Below are 20,541 nucleotides of genomic sequence, written 5' to 3'. Positions count from 1 at the left end.
AGGGAGGGAGGGAGGGAGGGAGGGACAGAAGGAAGGGAGGGAGGGAGGGGCAGAAGGAAGGGAGGGAGGGAGGGAAGGAGGGAGGGACAGAAGAAATGAAGGGAGGGACAGAAGGAAGGAAGGGAGGGAGAGAAGGAGGGGGGAAGGGAGGGACAGAAGGAAGGGAAGGAAGAAAGGAGAAAGGGAGGGAGGGAGGGAGGGAGTCAGCCACTCTGCTATCTAGACTTTTTTATGAGGAGAATAAGGTAAAAAACTGAAAGATGGTTTTATTTTAGTCTTTTTCTGCTTAGAAAAGTACACATGTAACATATAAAACCACATATATTAACAGAGCTATACAATAAAAAAGTTTCATGTTTGAAGATGTCCTGGATGTAGGCCAGGTTGGACTCAGATCCACCTGCTCCTGTCTCCAGAGTGCTGGACTCAAAGGTATGTATCACCACCACCTTGCTTCATACAATAGTCTTACATCTCTCTCTGCCTCTATACAGAACCAACATCTCAATGCATAATTATTCATTAAAATTGAACTATTTAATAATATGTGAAGAAATAACATCATGCTAGAATTATGCTAATAGCCTTAAAAGTAAAATATATCATTAACTAAAGCTTGTGAAAACTTAAAGAAATGGCTTAAAATGTTAATGGGAATAAAATGTTGATCTCTATAATTTTTTTTTTTGTTGTTGTTGTTTGTTTTTTGAAGACAGGGTTTCTCTGTGTAGCCCTGGCTGTCCTGGAACTCACTCTGTAGACCAGGCTGGCCTTGAACTCAGAAATCCGCCTGTCTCTACCTCCCAAGTGCTGGGATTAAAGGTGTGTGCCACCACCACCTGGAATGTTTTGTTTTTATTTTCAAGACAGAGTTTCTTTGTGTAGCCCTGGCTGTCCTCTTACTCAGAGTTCTGCCTGATTTTGCCTCCTGAGTGCTGGGCCTAAAGGTGCGCATCACCACCCAGCCTGATATCTAAATTCTTTTTTTTTTTTTGTTATTTTGTTTCGAGACAGGATTTCTCTGTGTAGCCCTAGCTGTCCTGGAATTCACTCTGTAGACCAGGCTAGCCTGGAACACAGAAATCTTCCTGCCTCTGTCTCCCAAGTGCTGGGATTAAAGGCGTCTAAATTTTTAAAACATAACATAATCTATTTACCAATATTTATTAAGTGCTATATATTAGGAAAAGCACTGACATGAAATGGGGGCTAAGACAAAAGGCTATTTTATTTTTAAGATCGTTTTCTGCAGTGTATGAGAGATGTTTTTTTTCCTTAATGTTTACTTGTTCTGTGTGTGTTGTGTCTGCATGTATATCTGTGTGCCACATGCATGCCTGGTACCTTCAGAGGACAGAAGAAAGTATCAGATCCTCTGAAACTAAAGTTATGGATGGTTGTGAGTCACCATATAGATGTGGGAACCAGACCATGTCTTCTGCAAGAGCGACAAGTACTCTTAACTGCTGATCCATTTCTCTAATCCTCAAAAGGACCTCTTCTTCCCAGCAGGGAATAGAGGCATTAAAAACAGCCCCCTCTGCCAAAATATGACTAGGGTGCTAAAGGAGCACCGTATTCTATTCATTAGGTTTTGCCACTCTGATCAAAAACCTGACAGAATCAACTTAAGGGAACAGAGGTTTACTGTGGCCCATGATTTTGGGATATAATCCATCATGGCAGAGAGGACATGATGGCTGAAGCATCAGGATCCACAGTGAGGGTGACTATGATGTGGTTTGCTACATCTTGAAGGACTAGTAAGCAGAGACTTCCAGCTAGAAGTAAAGCCAGCCTAGACTCCCCATGTCTGCCAGTTAGGCCTCATTTCATGTTCAGAAGGTTCCAAACCTTCCAAATACTGTTAAAAGCAAGGGAACAAATGCTCAAACATATAAGCCTGGAGGGAGGTTATTTCACATTCTAACATAGCATTCCTCCCTTAGCCCCTACAGGCTCATGGCCATCTCATAATGAAAACTACATTCATTCCAATTTCAAAAGTCTCCATAGTCTTATAATTCTAACACTATTCAAAAGCCCTAAATCTGCTTAAAGACTCAAGACTGTTTTAAATATGAGGCTATAAAAAAAAAAACAATTTATAGACTTCCAATATACAATAGCACAGATGAAAAAATCTTAATCAGGATAGGAGGATAACGAGGAAAACCCAGACAAAAGCAAGACTGACACCCCACAGCAAGTATAAACATGCCAGTACCATTTCCAGTGCCTAGGGTTCACTGCAGCACCATCTGACCTCCAACAGGCGTGCAGGGATACCACTACATGACTGCTCTTTGCAGTGCATGTGGTCACTCAGGGCAATGCACTTAGTGCCTGCAGCATTCTTTGATAGATATCTCATGTCTCTGGCATCTAGGTCTTACTGAAACCTAACCCTCACTTCCACAGCGTCGCACATGGAGTTTTGGAGTTTCTCTATGGATCTGACCCTGCTCCGTATTGCCTAACTTTGGAGGTTTTCTGGAACCTTGTGTTATATACTTTACTCTTGTGTCCTGCATGCCTGCAAAAGCAGTAACACAGGGACGATGCCAAGTTTTGTGCCAGTTTGAGAGGCAGCCTCAAACTAAACTTAAACTAAAGACAATTTCTTTGTCCTCACCGGCCTTGTCTGTAACTCTAAGTTCACGCTCCTTTCCTAGGAAAAATGCATAGTTTTTCATACTTTTCTGTTCTACTCGCTTTCTTCACTGTGAATCTGGAAGAAGCAGTAAATGCTGACTATGTTACAGCCTAATTGTTATGCTGTCTTAAAATGTCTTCCACCATGTTGTCGAGATGGCTCAGTGGGTAAGAGCACTGACTGTTCTTCCAAAGGTCCTGAGTTCAAATCCCAGTAACCACATGGTGGCTCACAACCATCTGTAATGAGATCTGATGCCCTCTTCTGGTGTGTCTGAAGACAGCTACAGTGTACTTAGGTATAATAATAAATAAATCTTTGGGCCTGAGTAACTAGAGCGAGTAGGGTTGACCAGAGTGAGCAGAGGTCCTAAATTCAATTTCCAACAACCACATGAAGGCTCACAGCCATCTGTACGGCTACAGTGTCCTCATATACATAAAATAAATAAATAAATCCTTAAAAAGTCCTCCATCAAACAAGTTAGTCCAGTACTTAAAAAACATTTGTTACTTTTATTTGTATGTATTCGTGTGTGTGTGTGTGTGTGTGTGCATGCGTGTGCATGTGCAAGCACATGAGTGGAAGTCAGACGATAATTTATAGAAATTAGTTCTCTTTTTTGTTTTTTTTGTTTTGTTTGTTTATTTGTTGTTTGTTTGTTTGTTTCAAGACAGAGTTTCTCTGTGTAGCCCTGGCTGTCCTGGAACTCACTCTGTAGACCAGGATGGCATCGAAATCAGAAATCTGCCTGCCTCTGAGAAATTAGTTCTTTCCACCATGTGTTTTCATATCAGATAGCCAGTGTTTTTACTCAGTGAGCCATTTTGTCAGCCCCACTCTATTACTTAATTCAGTCTCACTCAAAATTTCAGGACATGGGCAGATGGTAGCCAGATCTATTGCCAGAAATGTAACATGAATGGTCTTTAGTTTCAATAGTCCCTATTCCCTGCGGAAAGTTCATGAGTTTAGCCTTTCTTGACTGCATTTCTAGATACTCTGAGCTTCAGAACTCCTATCAGAATGGTCCACGGCATTCTAAGACGTCTCTAGTCCATAGCTCCAACTTTTCTACATTGTTTCTACAAACCAACTGTAAACACGTGGTCAGGTTTATCACAGCAATGATTCATTGCTGGTATCAATTTTCTTTATTAGTTCACATCACCATGACCAAATACCTGAAAGAAGCAATTTAATGGAGGGGGTATACTTTGATTCCCAGTATGAGGTATATAATCTATTACTATAGGGAAGGCAGAGTGGCTGGCATGGCCGGTCCAGTTGAAGCAAGAGACTGAGATATGGCTTGTTGCATCTCAGAACAGGATGGAGGGAGCTTGAGCTGAATATAAAGCCAGCCTAGAACTCTCAAATTCTATATTTGCCATCTAGACCCCATGTCCAAAATGCTCAGTAACCTACCAGAACAGTACCACCAGCTAGGGTCTAAGTGGAGATTATTTCATATTTAAACCAGAACACAGGCTTCATCTTAGCAAACTAATAAAGACTCCTTTAAAAATAAGACAGTGTATGATTGAGAGCTTAGAGAATGACAGATGGAGGAGACATTGAAAATATATGTACAATGGTAGGGAGATGTAAGACACAGCCATCCAGGAACAGGACATGAGATAAGAAGCAAAACAGGTGGTAGGAAGGCTGGAGATACTAGAAACAGACTGTGAAGAGCTGCCATCACTGTAATACTAAAGGGTTGGTTCTCATCCTATGGACAACAGGAAATACACACAAATCTTAAAGCAAAGTGAGATTTGCTAGTTCGGTAGACAACTGGCAATACAGTAGAGAGGGGCTAACAGTAAGATGATCAGTGGGGAATCTGGCTAGCCACCCACATAAGAAATGGTGATGCTGGGCTAGAGAAATGGCTCAGTGGTTGAGAGCACTGACTGCTCTTCCAGAAGTCCTGAGTTCAAATCCCAGCAACCACATGGTGGCTCACAACCATCTGTAATGGGATCTGATGCCCTCTTCTGGTGTGTCTGAAGACAGTTATAGTGTATTCATATACATAAAATAAATAAATAAAAATAAATAAATAATTTTAAAAAAGAAATGGTGATAAACTTTTTGTTTTTATTTTAGAAACTTTTGAAATACTTGACATTTAAAAAAACCCTCCTTTGCTTTAGTAAAAACATTCATTCATTCTTTCTTTTTTTCAAGACAGCGTTTCTCTGTGTAGTCCTGGCTGTCCTGAACTCAGAGATCTGCCTGCCCTGTCTCCAGAGCAGTTTTTAAAAGTGGAAGTAAAGCGCACACTAGTTGATGAGAGTGCCTAGATCTTAAGACTTTTTAGAGGTTATAATATGCCAGTCCTTCAGATGGGGCAGAGGGAAAAGTTAATGTGGGAAAGTCAGGCATTTGTACATTGTGCACACACTTCAGAGGCTGAGGCTAGGACACTGTTGTGAGGCCAGCCTGGTATATACTGTATATCCACCATCATCATTATCATCACAAAAGAGAAAGAATGAACGAAAGGGATAATGAAGTCATAAGTCAAAATGAAGAAATAAGAAGAAAAAATACTTTAAAATATAGTTTAAAATTTTAGTTTGAAACCCAATACTTTTTATAGGATGAAAATTCAAGTCTGAAAATGAGTAGCAAACAGCCTTTAAAGATATAGATTTGGAAATTATCAACAAATAAAATATAGCTGGACACGAACCAAAGCCAGCATCCAGTATGTGCTGCTGGCCCTCCTATATGACCTCAGAATAACCCAATTGTTGTGTTGGTAATAAATGAGAAAAATGCCTGGCACCAATCTAGTTTCTAAATATCTCCTCTAGTTCCTTACTTTTTACTACACATATCAAAGTTAAAGCCACTCTGAAAGCTATAATTAACGGCATGATGATATATGGTCAGGCGCTTGCTCTCCGTCCCTCTCCCCCTCTTTTCAGTGCTTGGGGATCGAACCCAGGGCCTTTCTGCATGGATGGTTTCTTTCAGAGTCTAAAACCATACCTAAGCTTATGCTGAAATTCACTTTAATTTTCAACTGCTTTGATCTCTATAATTTATCCTTAGATTACTCTTTTGTATTAGTTTGTAAATCTTACAACAGCTTTTGACCAAAAGCAATATAATTCTGACCCGAAGTAATGATAATGCTTTATAATCTTCCTCTTAAAGGCAGAGGTTAAAGAAAAATCTCTCTGAAGACATCTGAAATTAAGGTTCTTTGCTCTTGATCAGTCATGCACACAAAGAACCAATTTATCTCTGCAATTAAGTGTTCTCAGTGCACATTCTATGAGATTAGACAGGCAGGCTGAATGCAGAGTCTATGAGCATGTACTGGGGAGACTGAACACAATTCCCAGAGAGAAAATAAACAGAATTGCTATGTGAATTAAGAAACAAACAAACAAGATATAATACCTACCAGTCTTGGGAGTAGAGAAAGGGAAGGGAGGTTACGGAGGACATGCTGGGTGACACTTGGAAAACCCCTTTCCACATCACCCTACAGTGCCAATGATAAGATTCCATACCCTACCACTCCCACTTAGGCCACACTGCACCATAATGGAAAGGTAACCGTCTCACTGTGTGCAAATTTGGACAGTAGACTTCAATACCACTTCCCAGAATCTCAACTCCATGCCTCTTTGCCCATTTGTTTTATATATGTTGCTAATATATGTTTAGCCAATTAAAGACAAACTAAAGAGGTATAATCTTCTACATTGCATGAAGCTTAGAACATCATACAGTATTCAATTTCTGATCAACCATCAAGGATTTTATATTGTTCTTTTGCTTTTGACTTTTTTGAGATTGGGTCTTACCATGTAGCTCTGTCTATAAGTAACAGATAGTCAGTTGCCTCTGCCTTCTGCATGCTGAGATTACAGGATTACACTACCATGCCAGACGCAGAAAGGATTTACTTTCTATGTATGAATATATTTTTTAAAACTTCTCTTGTACTTACAGAAATTTTCAGGTGTGGTCTTGGAAAGATAGCTCTAAAAAAACAGCTTCATTTTTAGAAAATAATTAACTTCCAAATTATAGTTTAAAAGTCTGATTCATCCTGGGAATCACCAGGATTGCAGGCATAGGCCATCACAGGCACAGTTTTCCCTAAGACTACATTCATGCTAGACACTTAAATGACTGAGATATATCCTCAGTCATATATTGTTTTGGGACAGGATGTCCATTTATAGCTCAGACGAGCCTCTAATTCAAGATCCTCCTGCCTTGACACTATCATTCCTAGCTTCTCTAATGTTCTGCTCTCTAACCACAAGTGCTTCTCCAGTAGCACACAAATAAACTGTCCTCAGAGTAACTAGTTGAAATTGATTAACTGCTAACTATCTCATTACTGTGTTTATATTTGTCCCTTATTGCAAGCAGTCCCCAAGCTCTTCCATGGTACAGTGTAAGCACAGAAATAATAGTCACGTGGGAAGAGTACATGAAGGAACAGATCAAACAAAATGAGATAACGAATCCAAAGCAGAGTAGTGCCTTAGTTAGGTTTATATCACTGCAATAAAGACCATGAACAAAAGCACTGGTGGAGCAAAGGGTTTTATTTCACCTTATACGTACAGGTAACGGTTCATCACTGAGGGAAGTCAAAGCGGGAACTCAAAACAGTGCAGGAATGAAGCAAAACCCACAGAGGAATGCTGTTTACTAGTTTGCTCAGTCTGCTTCCTTATTCCATCCAGGACTACCTGCCCAGAAGCAGCACCGTCACACTGAACCTGGCCCTCCCACATCAATTATCAAGAAATGCCCTACAGACTTGCCTACAGGACAACTGGCATTTTCTTGATTAAGATTCCTTCTTCCAAGATGACTGTAGCACGTATCAAGAAGATACGCACTAGCCAGCACAAACAGAGATCTTGACCACAGTAATCGGTGCTATTGATTGACACTAAAATACCACACTAACTACATAATATACGACACTATTGCATTTTTAAGAAGGTATGGAACGTTTATAATGCTTTTCATCATGAATCTGATTCTTTCTGCTTCATTAAAACTGTAATTTAAAATACACATATCTTAGACATGCAGGTCAATGACTTTCAACAAATGCAGTCAAGCAACACCTGCATTTAGCTTCAGAGTTATTGTCATTACTCCAGAAAGTTCTCCTCTGTTGTAAATTTCCTATCCCAAACTCAAGAGACATTTCGGCCACCACAGACCACTCCCTGCCCTTTCTCGAACGTCCTGTCAATGGAACCCTCACTTCTAAACTATACTTTTGAGCTTCATCTGTATTTTTCTCATATCACAAGCTCTCTTCTCCACTGTGGAATACACTGCAGTTTGCTTATCTTGCTGATGAGCAACTGGACTGTTTCCACTTTGGCATTATTATGTACACTCATGCCCAAGCCTTTTGGTAGACATAGGCATTTAGATCTCCTGTGTATATACCTTGGAGAATTACTGTATCATAAGTTGATATACACACTTAATTTATGGTAATTTATCAGAGTCAGTGAGATGGCTCATCATGTCACAAGGGGGCCTGTCACAAGCCTGGTGGCCTGAGTTCAATCCTTGGAACCCATGTAAAGGTAGAAGAGGAAGAACTGACTCCATACATTTTACCTCTGGCCTCCACACCTGAATCATGATAGGTGTGGCCCTCAATTACACTCACATATTAATATTTTTTATTTTGCTTTGAAACAAGGTCTCACTGTGCAGCCCTGGCTGCCCTCAAACTCACAAAGACCCACCTGCTTCTATCTCACAAGTTCTAGGATCAAAGGTGTATGCCACTATGCCCATTTTCTTAACATTAAAGATGAGCAGAGTCTAATATTACTGTTTGCATGAGAAAAACCCATTGTAGTCCTCTGCCTCAGATAAGCAGAGGCTCTAGCATTGGTTGTTAAGGGAGTTCTTTCGGCCATTAGATTGCATTGCTGCTTTTACCAAAAATCACCTGAAAGAACACTTGTGGGTATGTTCTTGACTTTCCAGTCTATGGTTTTATTTTACAAAGTAATTATTTCAAGCATAAATATAAAAGTAATAAGCTTTTTTTAAAATGCCAGTAGTCTGCTTATAAAAACTACTAGGGACTAGAGAGATGGCTCAGCAGTTAAAAACACTGGCTGCTCTTTCAGAAGACCTAGGTTCAGGTCCCAGCCCCTACATGGCAGCTCAAAAACAGTCTGTAATTCCAGATCCAGGAGACCTGATGCTCTCTTCTAGCCTCTGCAAGTGCCTGGCATGCATTTGGTGCACATGCATGCATGTAGACAAATATTCAATCACATGAAGTAAAAATAAATAAATCTTTAGAAAAAACTCCTCAGTAAATTATTATAGCAAGTTAAGCCAGTCCCTAAGGTTGAATTCTGCTATTCTAGCTAGTATATACAGGAAATCAATGAATTAGAGGGTTAATTAGTACAAAAGAGCTTTCTACAAGTGGAAATTTTCTAGGTTTGTGTACAAATGTATCTCACCTAATGAAGAGGCTTACAAGACTCTTCAACATTTACATCTCACGCAGAAAACCTATTTGGGGGTTTATATTTCATGGGTTTATATTACTTGTGATTATGATATTCATAATGACTTGAGACATATTAATTAAAAGTATAAATGGATAATAGTAATAATAATAATAATAATAATAATAATATGTTCACTTTTTCTCTTTAAAAAAAAAGACAGGCTATCTTGCCCTGTGGCCTAAGCTGGCCTCAAAGTCCTGAATGTGCAGCCTCTGCTTCTTCTCAGTGCTGAGATAACAGATGTGAAAGGCCACACACTGCTACCTTTTTAAGGAGTATCATTCATAATAAAAACAGACAAATAAAATGTTATATAATAATGACCTTATATAATAATAACCCCTGGGAGGGTGAGGAAAAACTACTTTTAGTTCAAGATAAGCCTGGGCTATGTGATAAGTTCTAGAACACCTTGGGTTTCAGTATAAAACCCTGTCTCCAAAATACAAAACATAACAAAAGGAAAACCTAGAATGAGGGTTGAGAATTTCCTCAGAACTGCTGAAAACCAAATCAACCGAAAATACCCAACAACAAGAAACAAAGTGTACAAAACATGCTGGAATGGACACTTCTTTAAAGATTATACACATATAAGCACATTAAGCCAGGTGTAGTGGTGCATGCCTTTAATCCCAGCACTTGGTAGGTAGAGGCAGATGAATGAATCTCTCTGTGAGTTTGAGGCCAGCCTGGTCTACATAGTGAGTTCTAGGATACATAGTAAGATCCTTTCTCTCTCTCTCTCTCTCTCTCTCTCTCTCTCTCTCTCTCTCTCTCTCTCTCTCTCTCTTTCTCTCTCCATATATACATATATATATGTATATATATGTAAGCACATTAAAAGATGTTCAAATTGCTAGGATATGATGGCACACACTTTAATCCTAGCATACAAGAGACAGAGGCAGGTAGACCTCTGTGAGTTCAAGGCTAGCCTGGTCTACAGAGCAAGTTCTAAGATAGCCAGGGTTACACAGAGAAACCCTATCTCAAAAACAAAACAAAACAGACAGACAAACAAACAGAAGATGGTCAAAATCTGGTCATTTGGGAAACGGAAATTAAAATTTATAGGGCACTATTTCAACTGAAAAAGTGTAATAAAAAGGGAAAATAATAACAAGCAAGGGCAGGTATGTAAAGAATGAGAATCTTCAGACATTGCTGATCAGACAGGATGGTCATTTCAGAAAAATAATTTAGGACAAAATTAAGCACAGAATTGTCATACAAGCTATCACTTCTACTAAAGAGAAGCAAAAAGGTACTCACACAAACCTTTGTATATGTTCACAGCAGTACTATATACACTAAACAAAGAGTAGCACCAACTCTAATGCCCACTGAAGAACAGATAAACAGAATGTTGCAACAGTATTCATCACTCAAGTGCTGATACATTATGCTGGAGAAAAGAAGTCAAGCACAGAAGCCACATGTTGTCCAAGCCTACTAATCTGAAAAGCCAGCCCTGAGCAGGTAAACAGAGCATAAAATAGTGTTGAAAGGGACTAGTAAGAGGATTGGGAAGTGTCTACTAAGAGTACGAGGTTTCTTTCTGGACTGATGAATATGCTCAAGATTTATATAGTGATGATGATTTTACAGTCATGTGACCAGGTCAGAAACTACTGAATTCTATACATTAAAAGAGTAAGTTATATGAATTATCTCAATAAAAACAATGAAACTATTTTATGGTTAGGTAACAAAGAATATGAGAATAGTTGGAGAGATTCAGCAGTTAAGAGTATTGGCTTCTCTTCCACAGGATGTGGGTTCAATTGCTACAGCCCACAGGACAGCTCACAATTGTCCATAAGAACAGTTTCAGGAGATCCAACACCCTCTTCTGGAGTCTATAGGCATTAAGCACACAAATGATAAACAGATATACATATAATCAATATACCGATACATATAAAAATAAAACAAAGAATATGAGAGTAAAAATTAATAAAACAGAATGCTGTGAGATAGTTAGATTATATGAAATAATTTTTACTGAAAATAAAAATTTGACTACTCCTATAGTAACTAAAAGACACAGAATCTTTTTCAGTGACTTGGAAAAGAATTTTTGTTGAACTGAAGCCATAGCCAAGTAATGAAGAACAAGTCAAAAACAATGAAAATATACTAACTATTTCACTTTGGTACTACATCATAGTTATCACATAGTGAAATCCATCCAGTAGGAAAAAAATCTATATAAACAATCAATATTAATGAAATACCTCAAAGCAAATCCATAGCTTGAAAAGACTTATATCATCTTCCTGTCAGACATCTAACAGCTTCCAGCTTTAACAAACTCCACAGCTCTAGACCTACAGACATTCTGCTATGTGGAGAGTTGTCAGAAAATATTTCCTGCTTAAACACTTTCATCCCCTGTCATTTTACTGCCAAGACTCATGTAACTATTTGATAAAGTTGCATAATAAATTTGTAAGACAAAAGAAAATTTAAATGTGTGTATGTACTGAAACGACACTCTTCAATCGGCTAAATAAGTTATTACCCCCCACAGTTGAAGTTTTAGGGGAAATCCCTTAAAGCCCTTTATGCTTGTTTGCTTCCAGCTGAGAGTCAGGAATAGCGCCCACAGAGAGAGAAAGAGCTATGCATGCTTCATCATTTATAAAACCTGGCAAAAACAGCTACAAATTCCACAGCTCTTCCAGTTCATATGACATCAATATTATTTAAGTGGGATATTATTCAAGTTGTTAGGACTTAGAGTTTCTCTAGAAAATCTTAACAATTATCTTGATGACACTCAGCTAAAGTGTCTGACTACAAACGACAGTTCACAGCATCATTATACTTAGCTGTATATTCTGAGAGAGCTGAGTTGTCAACTGCTCTGATATTTGGTCAAGGGGAAACTAATTTCTATTTATAAATAAAAAAATTAAAGTAGTGTGTGTGTGTTTGTGTATATACACACACAGAGTCTTATAAAATAGCATTACATCAAATCAAGATGCATTTGCACATCAAAGGAAACAATCCCTGGAGAGAAAACATAACCTACACAACAGGAAAAATGTGTGCTAACCACATATCAGACAAGCAATTAATATCCAGGATAAAGAACTGTGAAAATTAAACATCAAAAACTCTACAAGTAACCTTATCAATAAACAAGCTACCCAAAATACAATTATGAATTATATTATATAACATACCAATAGTTTCTATTTGGCTACATATTAAATAAAATAGAATTTAATAAAATAAATGGACTAATGAACTAAATAAATAGTTTTCAAGAAAGAAATAAAAATGAACAATAAATATTTTCAGAGTATTCAACACTCTTATTTATCAGGGAAAACCAAATTAAATCTGCTTTGAGATTCCACCTCACTCAAGTCAGAATGGCTGCTATTAAAAAGACCTTGACAAAATACACTGGTGAGATTGTAACAGAAACAGAACTTTTCTTACCCACTGCTGGTGGGATTATATCAGTGATTATGGAAGTCAGTATGGGGTTCCTTAAAAACTGAATACAGAACCTTGGATATACACCCAAATGACTCTCATCAGCCACAGAGACACTTGCACATCCTTGTTAAAGCTGCACTCCTTCAGCAGCTGGGAAAGACAAGCAGCCTCGAGATGCATCAACACGTGGATAGATAAGGAAAAGGCACATATACATAACGGAATTTATGTAGACATAAAGGAAAAGGAAATTGTGGCATGTGCAGAAAAATAGTGTAACTTGCTATTATGTTGAATAAAATAAGCCAGACCAAAAAGGCAAATACGGCACTTGCACTCATCTGTGGAACTAAGTTAAAACAACATACAAGGCTGGGAAGCCTCTCAGTTGCCGTATAACCATGAAGACCTATGTAAGAGCCTCAGAATCCATGAAAACAAAATGTTCAGGGTGGTAGTGGGGCGCTTGCTATCACAGCTCTGGGAGGCAGTAGAGACAGGCAGACCCTTGGGGCTTGCCAACCAGGTACATTAGCCTCCTTGATAAGCTTTCGGCCAGCAAGAGATCCTGTCTCAAAGACAAGATGGATGGATCCTGCCAAACAACACTGGAGGTTGTCCTCTGGACTCCACATGGACACACTGGAGCACATGTACTTGTACTCCCCCAACACACACACACAAACATGTGTCCTCTCCACAAATATGTATTTGCATGTATTTATATATGTGTGTTTTTAAATCGTTAAATTATAGAAGGGATCATAAGAGAGGAGGAAGAATTCTTAAGGGAGGTGGGAAACAGAGAAGGTAATAGAATATATAATGGGAAAGCGGAAAGAATAAACTAGAGAAGAGGAAACCTGCTTGATGGGGAAGTCTGTACTGGGGAGAACAGTGAGGGAAGGAAGGTGCAACGACAGCAGAGAATCATTACACACATGTATGAAGATGCCACCATCTCATTACTCATTACTTTATAGTCAAACCTAAAACTAACTTTTGGAAAATCACCTATGCAAGTGTACAGCTTGAAGTTTTTAATAACTTTATATATAAATCTACACCTTTAATCACAAAATGTCCCCTCCTGCTAATATAAGCCAATTCTCACCCCAACCTCAGCCTGTGGGCCCCGTGATCTGAACGTGTCTACAGTGTCAGCTTATTCATTTATGTTAGCATTTCCCAGAGGTCAGGTCTTCGGCCCCAGGCTTTTTCCCTGTCCACTGCTGCTGGCAGATCACTCATCAGCGTGCTGATATAGCTTCACCACAACTCCCTCACTCCTTTAATTTTTCAAGTTGTTGACTACTGTGAATAACTGTACATAAAAACTTTGGACAGGTTTCAACTAGACACTTAGGAATAGAATTGATGGGTCCCACAGTAAGCCTACATTTAATTACACAATTGTTCCCCAAAAGAAGTGCCATTTTCTACCCCTAGAAGCACTGCATGTTGTTCTTCACACTTCCTAGTACTAGTGAGGAACCACTGTAGTGGGATGGAATGCCATACTGTGGTTTGTGTGTGGAATACTAAACAGTTTTGTGTTACTCACAAAGCTTTGGTGACATAACTTCAAATCTTTTGCCCATATTTTAATGGAACAATTTGTTAGTTTTAGGACTATATTATCTTCCACTGATCTACATTTCTATATTTAAGTCAATAAATCTTAATTATTAAAGCTTTAAAATGTACAGAAACTGGTTAGGGTAAATTCTCCAATCTTGTTCTTATTTCTCAGAGGTGGTTTTTTGTTTGTTTTTGTTTTTTATTTTATTTTTTTGTGGCTATTTCTAGATCTTTTGCATTTATCAGTTTTAGGATGACTCTAAGTTTCTGTTAAAACAAACAAACAAACAAAAACCCTTTAGTCAGATCTTGAAAAGAATTATATCAGGGCCGGAGAGATGGCTCCACAGTTGAGAGCACTGACTGCTCTTCCAGAGGTCCTCACTTCAATTCCCAGCAACCTACACAGTGGCTCACAGCCATCTGTAATGGGATCTGGCACCCTCTTCTGGCGCACAGGCATATATGCAAGCAGAACACTGTATATAATAAATAAATGATTAAAAAAAAAAAGAATTACATCAAATATATAGATTGATACAGGTCAAATTGCGATTGTGGCAATATTTAGTATTCCAGTCAATTCACACCATATGAATCTGAATTAAATCTTCTTAGATTCTCTCAGGGAAAAAAAGTGCATCCTATGAACACTATATATTTTCAAAAGCAGATTCAATCCTGATGTTATTATGAATTAAACAATTTAAATGTCTAATTATGGTAATGCCTACATTACTAATGTACCTATGTGGCCCTTAACAGTTTTAAAAACAAATACACATTACTAATTGCTACTACTGTGAATATATTTTGTATGAAATGGTTATAGAAACAGAAAAGTTCCAACCATTAGGAGGAGAGAGCCTATTTTCTGTTATTTTGAGGGAAAATTAAAAATTACATATTTTAGACATCTTAATGGTGTTTTTAAATAGCTCTGATCAGTAACTGCTGCTTATCTTCTTATACAAAGGTAAGATTACAGTGTACAAGACAAGAGGGCTGACCCCAAGGTCATGAGAGTGGGAAAGCTGGCCTTGCCCTCCCTAGCTGCAGCACTTGGGAGAGCGAGCCCAGCACCTCGCCTGGGCAGCACACTAGAGCTGACCCTGCTGGCATGGGTGTAGATGAGCCAGCCTGAGGGCATGATAGCAGGAAAGCTGGTTCTGCCCCTTGCCAGCTATAATATTGGATGAGCTGGCCAGGAGCAGTGCTAGAGAACTCACCTTAGGGGTGTGGGTACAGGAAAGCTGGTGGGCTGACCAGCTCAGCTACCACACAGGCCCAGACTATAGCTTGGCTTATTTCACCATCTATCCTATCTATAAACTGCTAGAATGTGTGAGGGGGCCGGTCCTACAGATCCAAAACTGCAGGATCTCCAAGACACAGGGCAATAACAGGATAGCAGAGAGGAGTCCTGGTGAGGATCCAGTATTGATGATGTAACAGAAGCCAGGGACCTTGAACCAAATCAATTACTCACTGCAGTGGATATTTGCAAGTAAAGAAGTGAGGACAAAAGGATATACTGTATGGCACATTATAGTTTCCATGACAACATTTTTTCTCTTTTGGTGGGGGGAGGTTGCAAAGGCAGAGCAAAGCTACAAAGAGATAGGGAGATGAGAAAATTGGAGTGTATGATGTGAAATTTATGAAGAATCAATAAAGTTTTTTTAAAAGATTACAGTATACCATGGAGAATAACAGTATTAACAAATCACTTATGTAATGATTCTTATGTGCTAGACTCTCTTTTAAGCACTTTTAATTATAAACTATTAAACTTCATCACAACTCTATGAAGTAGGGGATATTCTCTTCACTTCAGGTAAGAGGAATCTTGCCAGCTATTGTGGTGCAAGTCTGCTATCCCAACAGTTGGGAAACAGGCAGGATCAGGAGTTGAGGCTAGCCTTGGTTACATAGTGAATTCATGGCAACATAAACTGCATCAGCCCTGGTTTCAACACACACACATGCACACACCTGCACAAATACACACATGCACATGCATGCACACACACATGTAAGCATGAGGAAATTTGAGTAGAAAAACAATGAAGTAATTCATCTAAAGTCATACAGCTAGTTAACACTGGAGCTAGAATTAAAACTCTAGCAGTTTGTTTGTGGAATTCATTCTCTTAACTCCTCTGAAGCAAGAGGGTGGGAGGTTTTAAAAAAATATTTATAGACTTGAATTTCCAGTAATGAGAGACTGGGTGATTCTGATTAACCATTCCAGGAATTAGGATGAAAATAGTAAAACTAAATGCACAAGGATTAGCAAACCATGAAGAATTACCAGACCACAGTCCAAAGACAAGTAAGCCACAGCTGAATTTTCCTCTACGTGGAGGATCCTCCAACTGGATGAGATGGGTAACAAACTATTCAACATTTTGTTGACTAGGGGAAGGAGTAATAGGGCATGTCAATAGTGCAAGTGCATCTACAACTCAGGAGTAGGTGGGACCTGAATGGTTGAATCCCAGGAATAAGGATGAACCAGGAGAATTTTAAGCCATCTGGGTGGTCCAGAAAACAATCATCTCTCAAACTTTAAAGTAACAAATCTTGGCTTGCTAGTACTTCTTGCAGTTATCTAAGAGTGTAATGGATCTTTTCTGGAAGAATATAGTATTACCCAAAGTTTCAACCTAACTTTATAACTTTTCAAACAAAGTATCTGGCATATAGACAAAAGGAATTAATCATAAATCATAAAGGAAAACATGATGTAACAGAAAAAAACACAGTAAGTTAGACATGGTGGCACAGACCATAATCATAGTACTTGAGAAGTATAGGCAGGAATGTTAGGAGTTCAAAATCATTCTCTGCTACATGAGTTTGAGGCCAGCTTAGGCTATAATAAGCCTTGTCACCAAAAATATTGTATTTTTAATTATAAATTAATTTATAATTTTAGTTACTAAACTAAAGGAAGGAAATTCATAGTTCATAGCTTCTTAAAAAGAGAACATCAAAATCAGATGGCTTTATAAGAAAGGTTTACTAATCATTTGAGGCAGAAATAATTATCATTTTATATAAATTATTTCACAGAATAAAAAAATAGAGAGTCTATGCAGAATGCTCAGTGATATCAGTGTCCCATTTAGGGACTTATATCACACCTCTTCCTGTCAAGGCTCAGGGATCATCACAAAAGAGGAGATGAAAAGACAGTAAGAGCCAGAGGTGATGGATAACTACAGCGAAGCAGTGTATTCCAGACACAACAGGGCAGTTACACATATGAAGCCAGCAACGTGGCCACGCAGACAAAATCCCAGCATGGAGTGGGGAGATGGTCATGAAGTGCTAGCGCTAGCTGAGGAGCTATGGGTGGCTGCTGGCTGCTGGGAGAGCAGAGAAAGAGTGAGTTTTCTTTAAAGATGTAGCCCCTAAGAGGCTACCCGTGTTCTAGTAGATGGTTCTATTCCCAGGCACATACTGGCAGCACTAAGTGGACTCTGGTTTTAAAAAAACAACCAATAAACCAAGAAATTGGGAGGGACCAGGGGTATGAGGAATGGTGAAAGAACTGGAGCAGAGGGACGACAGGCTGATCTTAATTTGTTTACAATTCTGTACCAATAATTGTGTACAGAAAAGAGGGGGTAAGTACTGTTGATATTAAGGGATGTTACTCTGGGTAGGGAGGAGCTGTACCTGGGAAAGGGCAGTCAGGTGGGCATCCGGGCCTGGTATACTCGCATGTTACCTCAGAGCCAGTTTCCCAGTATCTACTATCCAGCCCTGGATGCTAGACATTTTTATTCTCTCTCTCCCCTTCCCTCTCTCTTTCTTTCCCTCCATCCTTCCTTCAGATGGGTCTCAATATGTACCTCTCAAATTCTTAATTCTCCTGCGTTAGCCTCTGTACTGCTAGAATTTCAGGCATGTTCTACCATGTCTAATTCATTAACTTATTTCACATCTCCATTTATTCTAAAAGATTAAACAACTTAAAGAGTTTCTTTTAGAGGTTAAAGTCTTTTGTTACATTATATTATTGTCTCTCTGTGTGTATAATTGTATGGCACACATTATGTATGTTGAGGTCAGAGGACATCTTGCAGGAGTCAGTTCGTTAGGCTTAGAAGGAGGTGATTTTACTGGCTGGTCACCAGGTAGGCTCTTGGATTAATATCTTTACTGTCTACCAGCCTACAATTTCCATTAACACATACTGAACCATGGCTATAATTTCATATAGTAATAAAGGAGTCTATTCCTAAATAGTCTGTCATTCTTTTTTTTTTTTTTTAATTTATTTATTTCATGTATATGAGTACACATTGTAGTTAAACATAGTTGTGAGCCTTCATCTGGTGGTTGTTGAGAATTGACTTTTTAGGACCCTGCTTGCTCCGGCCCAAAGATTTATTTATTACTATAAATAAGTACACTGTAGCTGTCTACAGATGCACCAGAAGAGGGCGTCAGATCTCGTTACAGGTGGTTGTGAGCCACCATGTGGTTGCTGGGATTTGAACTCAGGACCTTCAGAAGAGCAGTTGGTGCTCTTACCCACTGAGCCATCTCACCAGCCCCTAGTCTGTCATTCTTAAAATGAAAAATTGTTTGTAAAACCCAAATTTTAATCTTGGGCTTGAGTGTTTCAGTATTTGGATAATATTACATAGATTAATCAATCATTTGTATAAATGTAAATTGTACAATATAAAGACACATGGAGCAGGCTGATTAATCTGAGCCTTAATAATTGACATCAACTTCATTTATCTGCTGCAATCTATTGTTGGTTAATCTCATGGAATACAGTTTTTGTCTACTCAGTCCTAGTTCAAAACTCAGCCATGCATCCAGAAAAGCCTTTTACAATACAGGAAAATTGATTCTGTGATCTGAAACATAAATGACTTTCTATAGCAATCTACTCATTTAATTATTTCTTCTCTATAACTATAATAAAGACCAATTAAGTGGAGCTGGAACGCAGCCCAATGATAAGTTCTTGGCCAGCAAATGCAAAGCACTGCATTCATCACCAACATGGAGGGAGAAGGAGTTAAGTAAACACAATTCAGATTTTATTCTGCAAGCAATTACAAAGCTCAAGGGGAACTAATTGCTTCTATCCAGGTTGCTTTTAATTTTCTTATTTTAAAACAGGGACTGGAGTGTTCCAGGATGGCTCAAACTCACTGTATAGTGAGTAAGTAGAGGGAGAATGAACTTGAACATCTGATCCTTTCACCTCTACCTCCACATCCTAGGGTTGCAGGCATGAACCACCACCTGGCTTCTATGGCACTGCAGACTCAAGTCAGGACTGTGTACAAAACACAAGCATGCTACCAACAGAACTACATCCCTGTCCCTAATTATTTCTAAATGCCTTCTTAATATCCCTTTACGATGAATGCTGAATAAAGCAGGCTAAAACAATTCTGACCTGATGTAGGGCAAACCATACATTTTGGTCTACTGTCATAAATTTGTTAAATTTAAATAAAAATAGTATTTTTGTTATAAAAATTCTTACTTTTGGAACATGAGGATTAAATTCCACAGCTCTATGAATTGCTTCCACAGCATTAATTTCTGCTGTGCTTAACCCTTTTCTGAAGGCTGTTTCTGGAGAGAATCTGAAAAGAAAACCACAGAATGGAGAAATGAATGAACCACATGTACAGTCTACTGGGAACTATATACATGAATTCAGATTATAATTTATCTCCCCAAATCCAAGATATTTCTGGCAATCGCCAAAGACAAGACCAGATAACCAATAAGTATGAAAGTAAAGTCTCTGATTCAACTTGGACAAAGAGCAAAAGAAGAAATGAAAATCGCAGCCTCAAGCATAGTGAGCCTTTGGAGAGATTCCATTGAGCCCACTCTGAGAAGGGTGACTATAATAAGAAATGTCACTGAGGAATCAGAAAACCTCAGCAAGCACAATAAGATTTTATTAAATTTTAGGTGATAAGAAATAAATTGTGAATACTTTATTCAATCTATTTCAAAATATAAATCTAAGGTGAAAGAAATGAGTGTCATTTGGTTTCTGGTGCTCTAATTATTCGCTTGTTTCCTTGTTTGTTTATTGATAGTGTCTCATCACTGGACCTGGCCAAATTCTGAATATTTCAACTGCCAAATAAATAGAACGGGCTAAGGACAGCCAGAACTGTAAGACAGAGTAACTTCAATGGTGATAGAAGGGCAAGATGAAACCAATTTGCCTACTATGCGCCTTATTGTTACCAGCATCACTGCTATCATATTAACTGTGTGTTTTTTTCT

At 38.5% G+C, this 20,541-nt stretch overlaps 1 protein-coding gene across 4 annotated transcripts in view; it reads right to left on the bottom strand.

Annotated features, from left to right (window-relative positions):
- The window catches only part of St7l (suppression of tumorigenicity 7 like), a 68,587-nt gene that overhangs the window by 15,186 nt on the left and 32,860 nt on the right, over positions 1-20,541 (bottom strand). For all 4 annotated transcript variants that reach the window (XR_004119743.1, XM_031375072.1, XM_031375073.1 and 1 more), the window contains exon 11: positions 19,778-19,880. Coding sequence is in view for 3 of the 4 variants with exons in the window: in XM_031375072.1 (XP_031230932.1) it covers positions 19,778-19,880 (103 nt within the window). In the remaining variant the exon portion in view is untranslated. The remainder of the gene's footprint in view (positions 1-19,777; positions 19,881-20,541) is intronic.

The sequence above is a fragment of the Mastomys coucha genome, unplaced genomic scaffold, assembly GCF_008632895.1.
Source record: "Mastomys coucha isolate ucsf_1 unplaced genomic scaffold, UCSF_Mcou_1 pScaffold16, whole genome shotgun sequence".
Lineage (NCBI taxonomy): Eukaryota > Metazoa > Chordata > Mammalia > Rodentia > Muridae > Mastomys > Mastomys coucha.
Note: the sequence above shows the minus strand (reverse complement) of the source record. Positions and strands in the feature narration are given on the sequence as shown.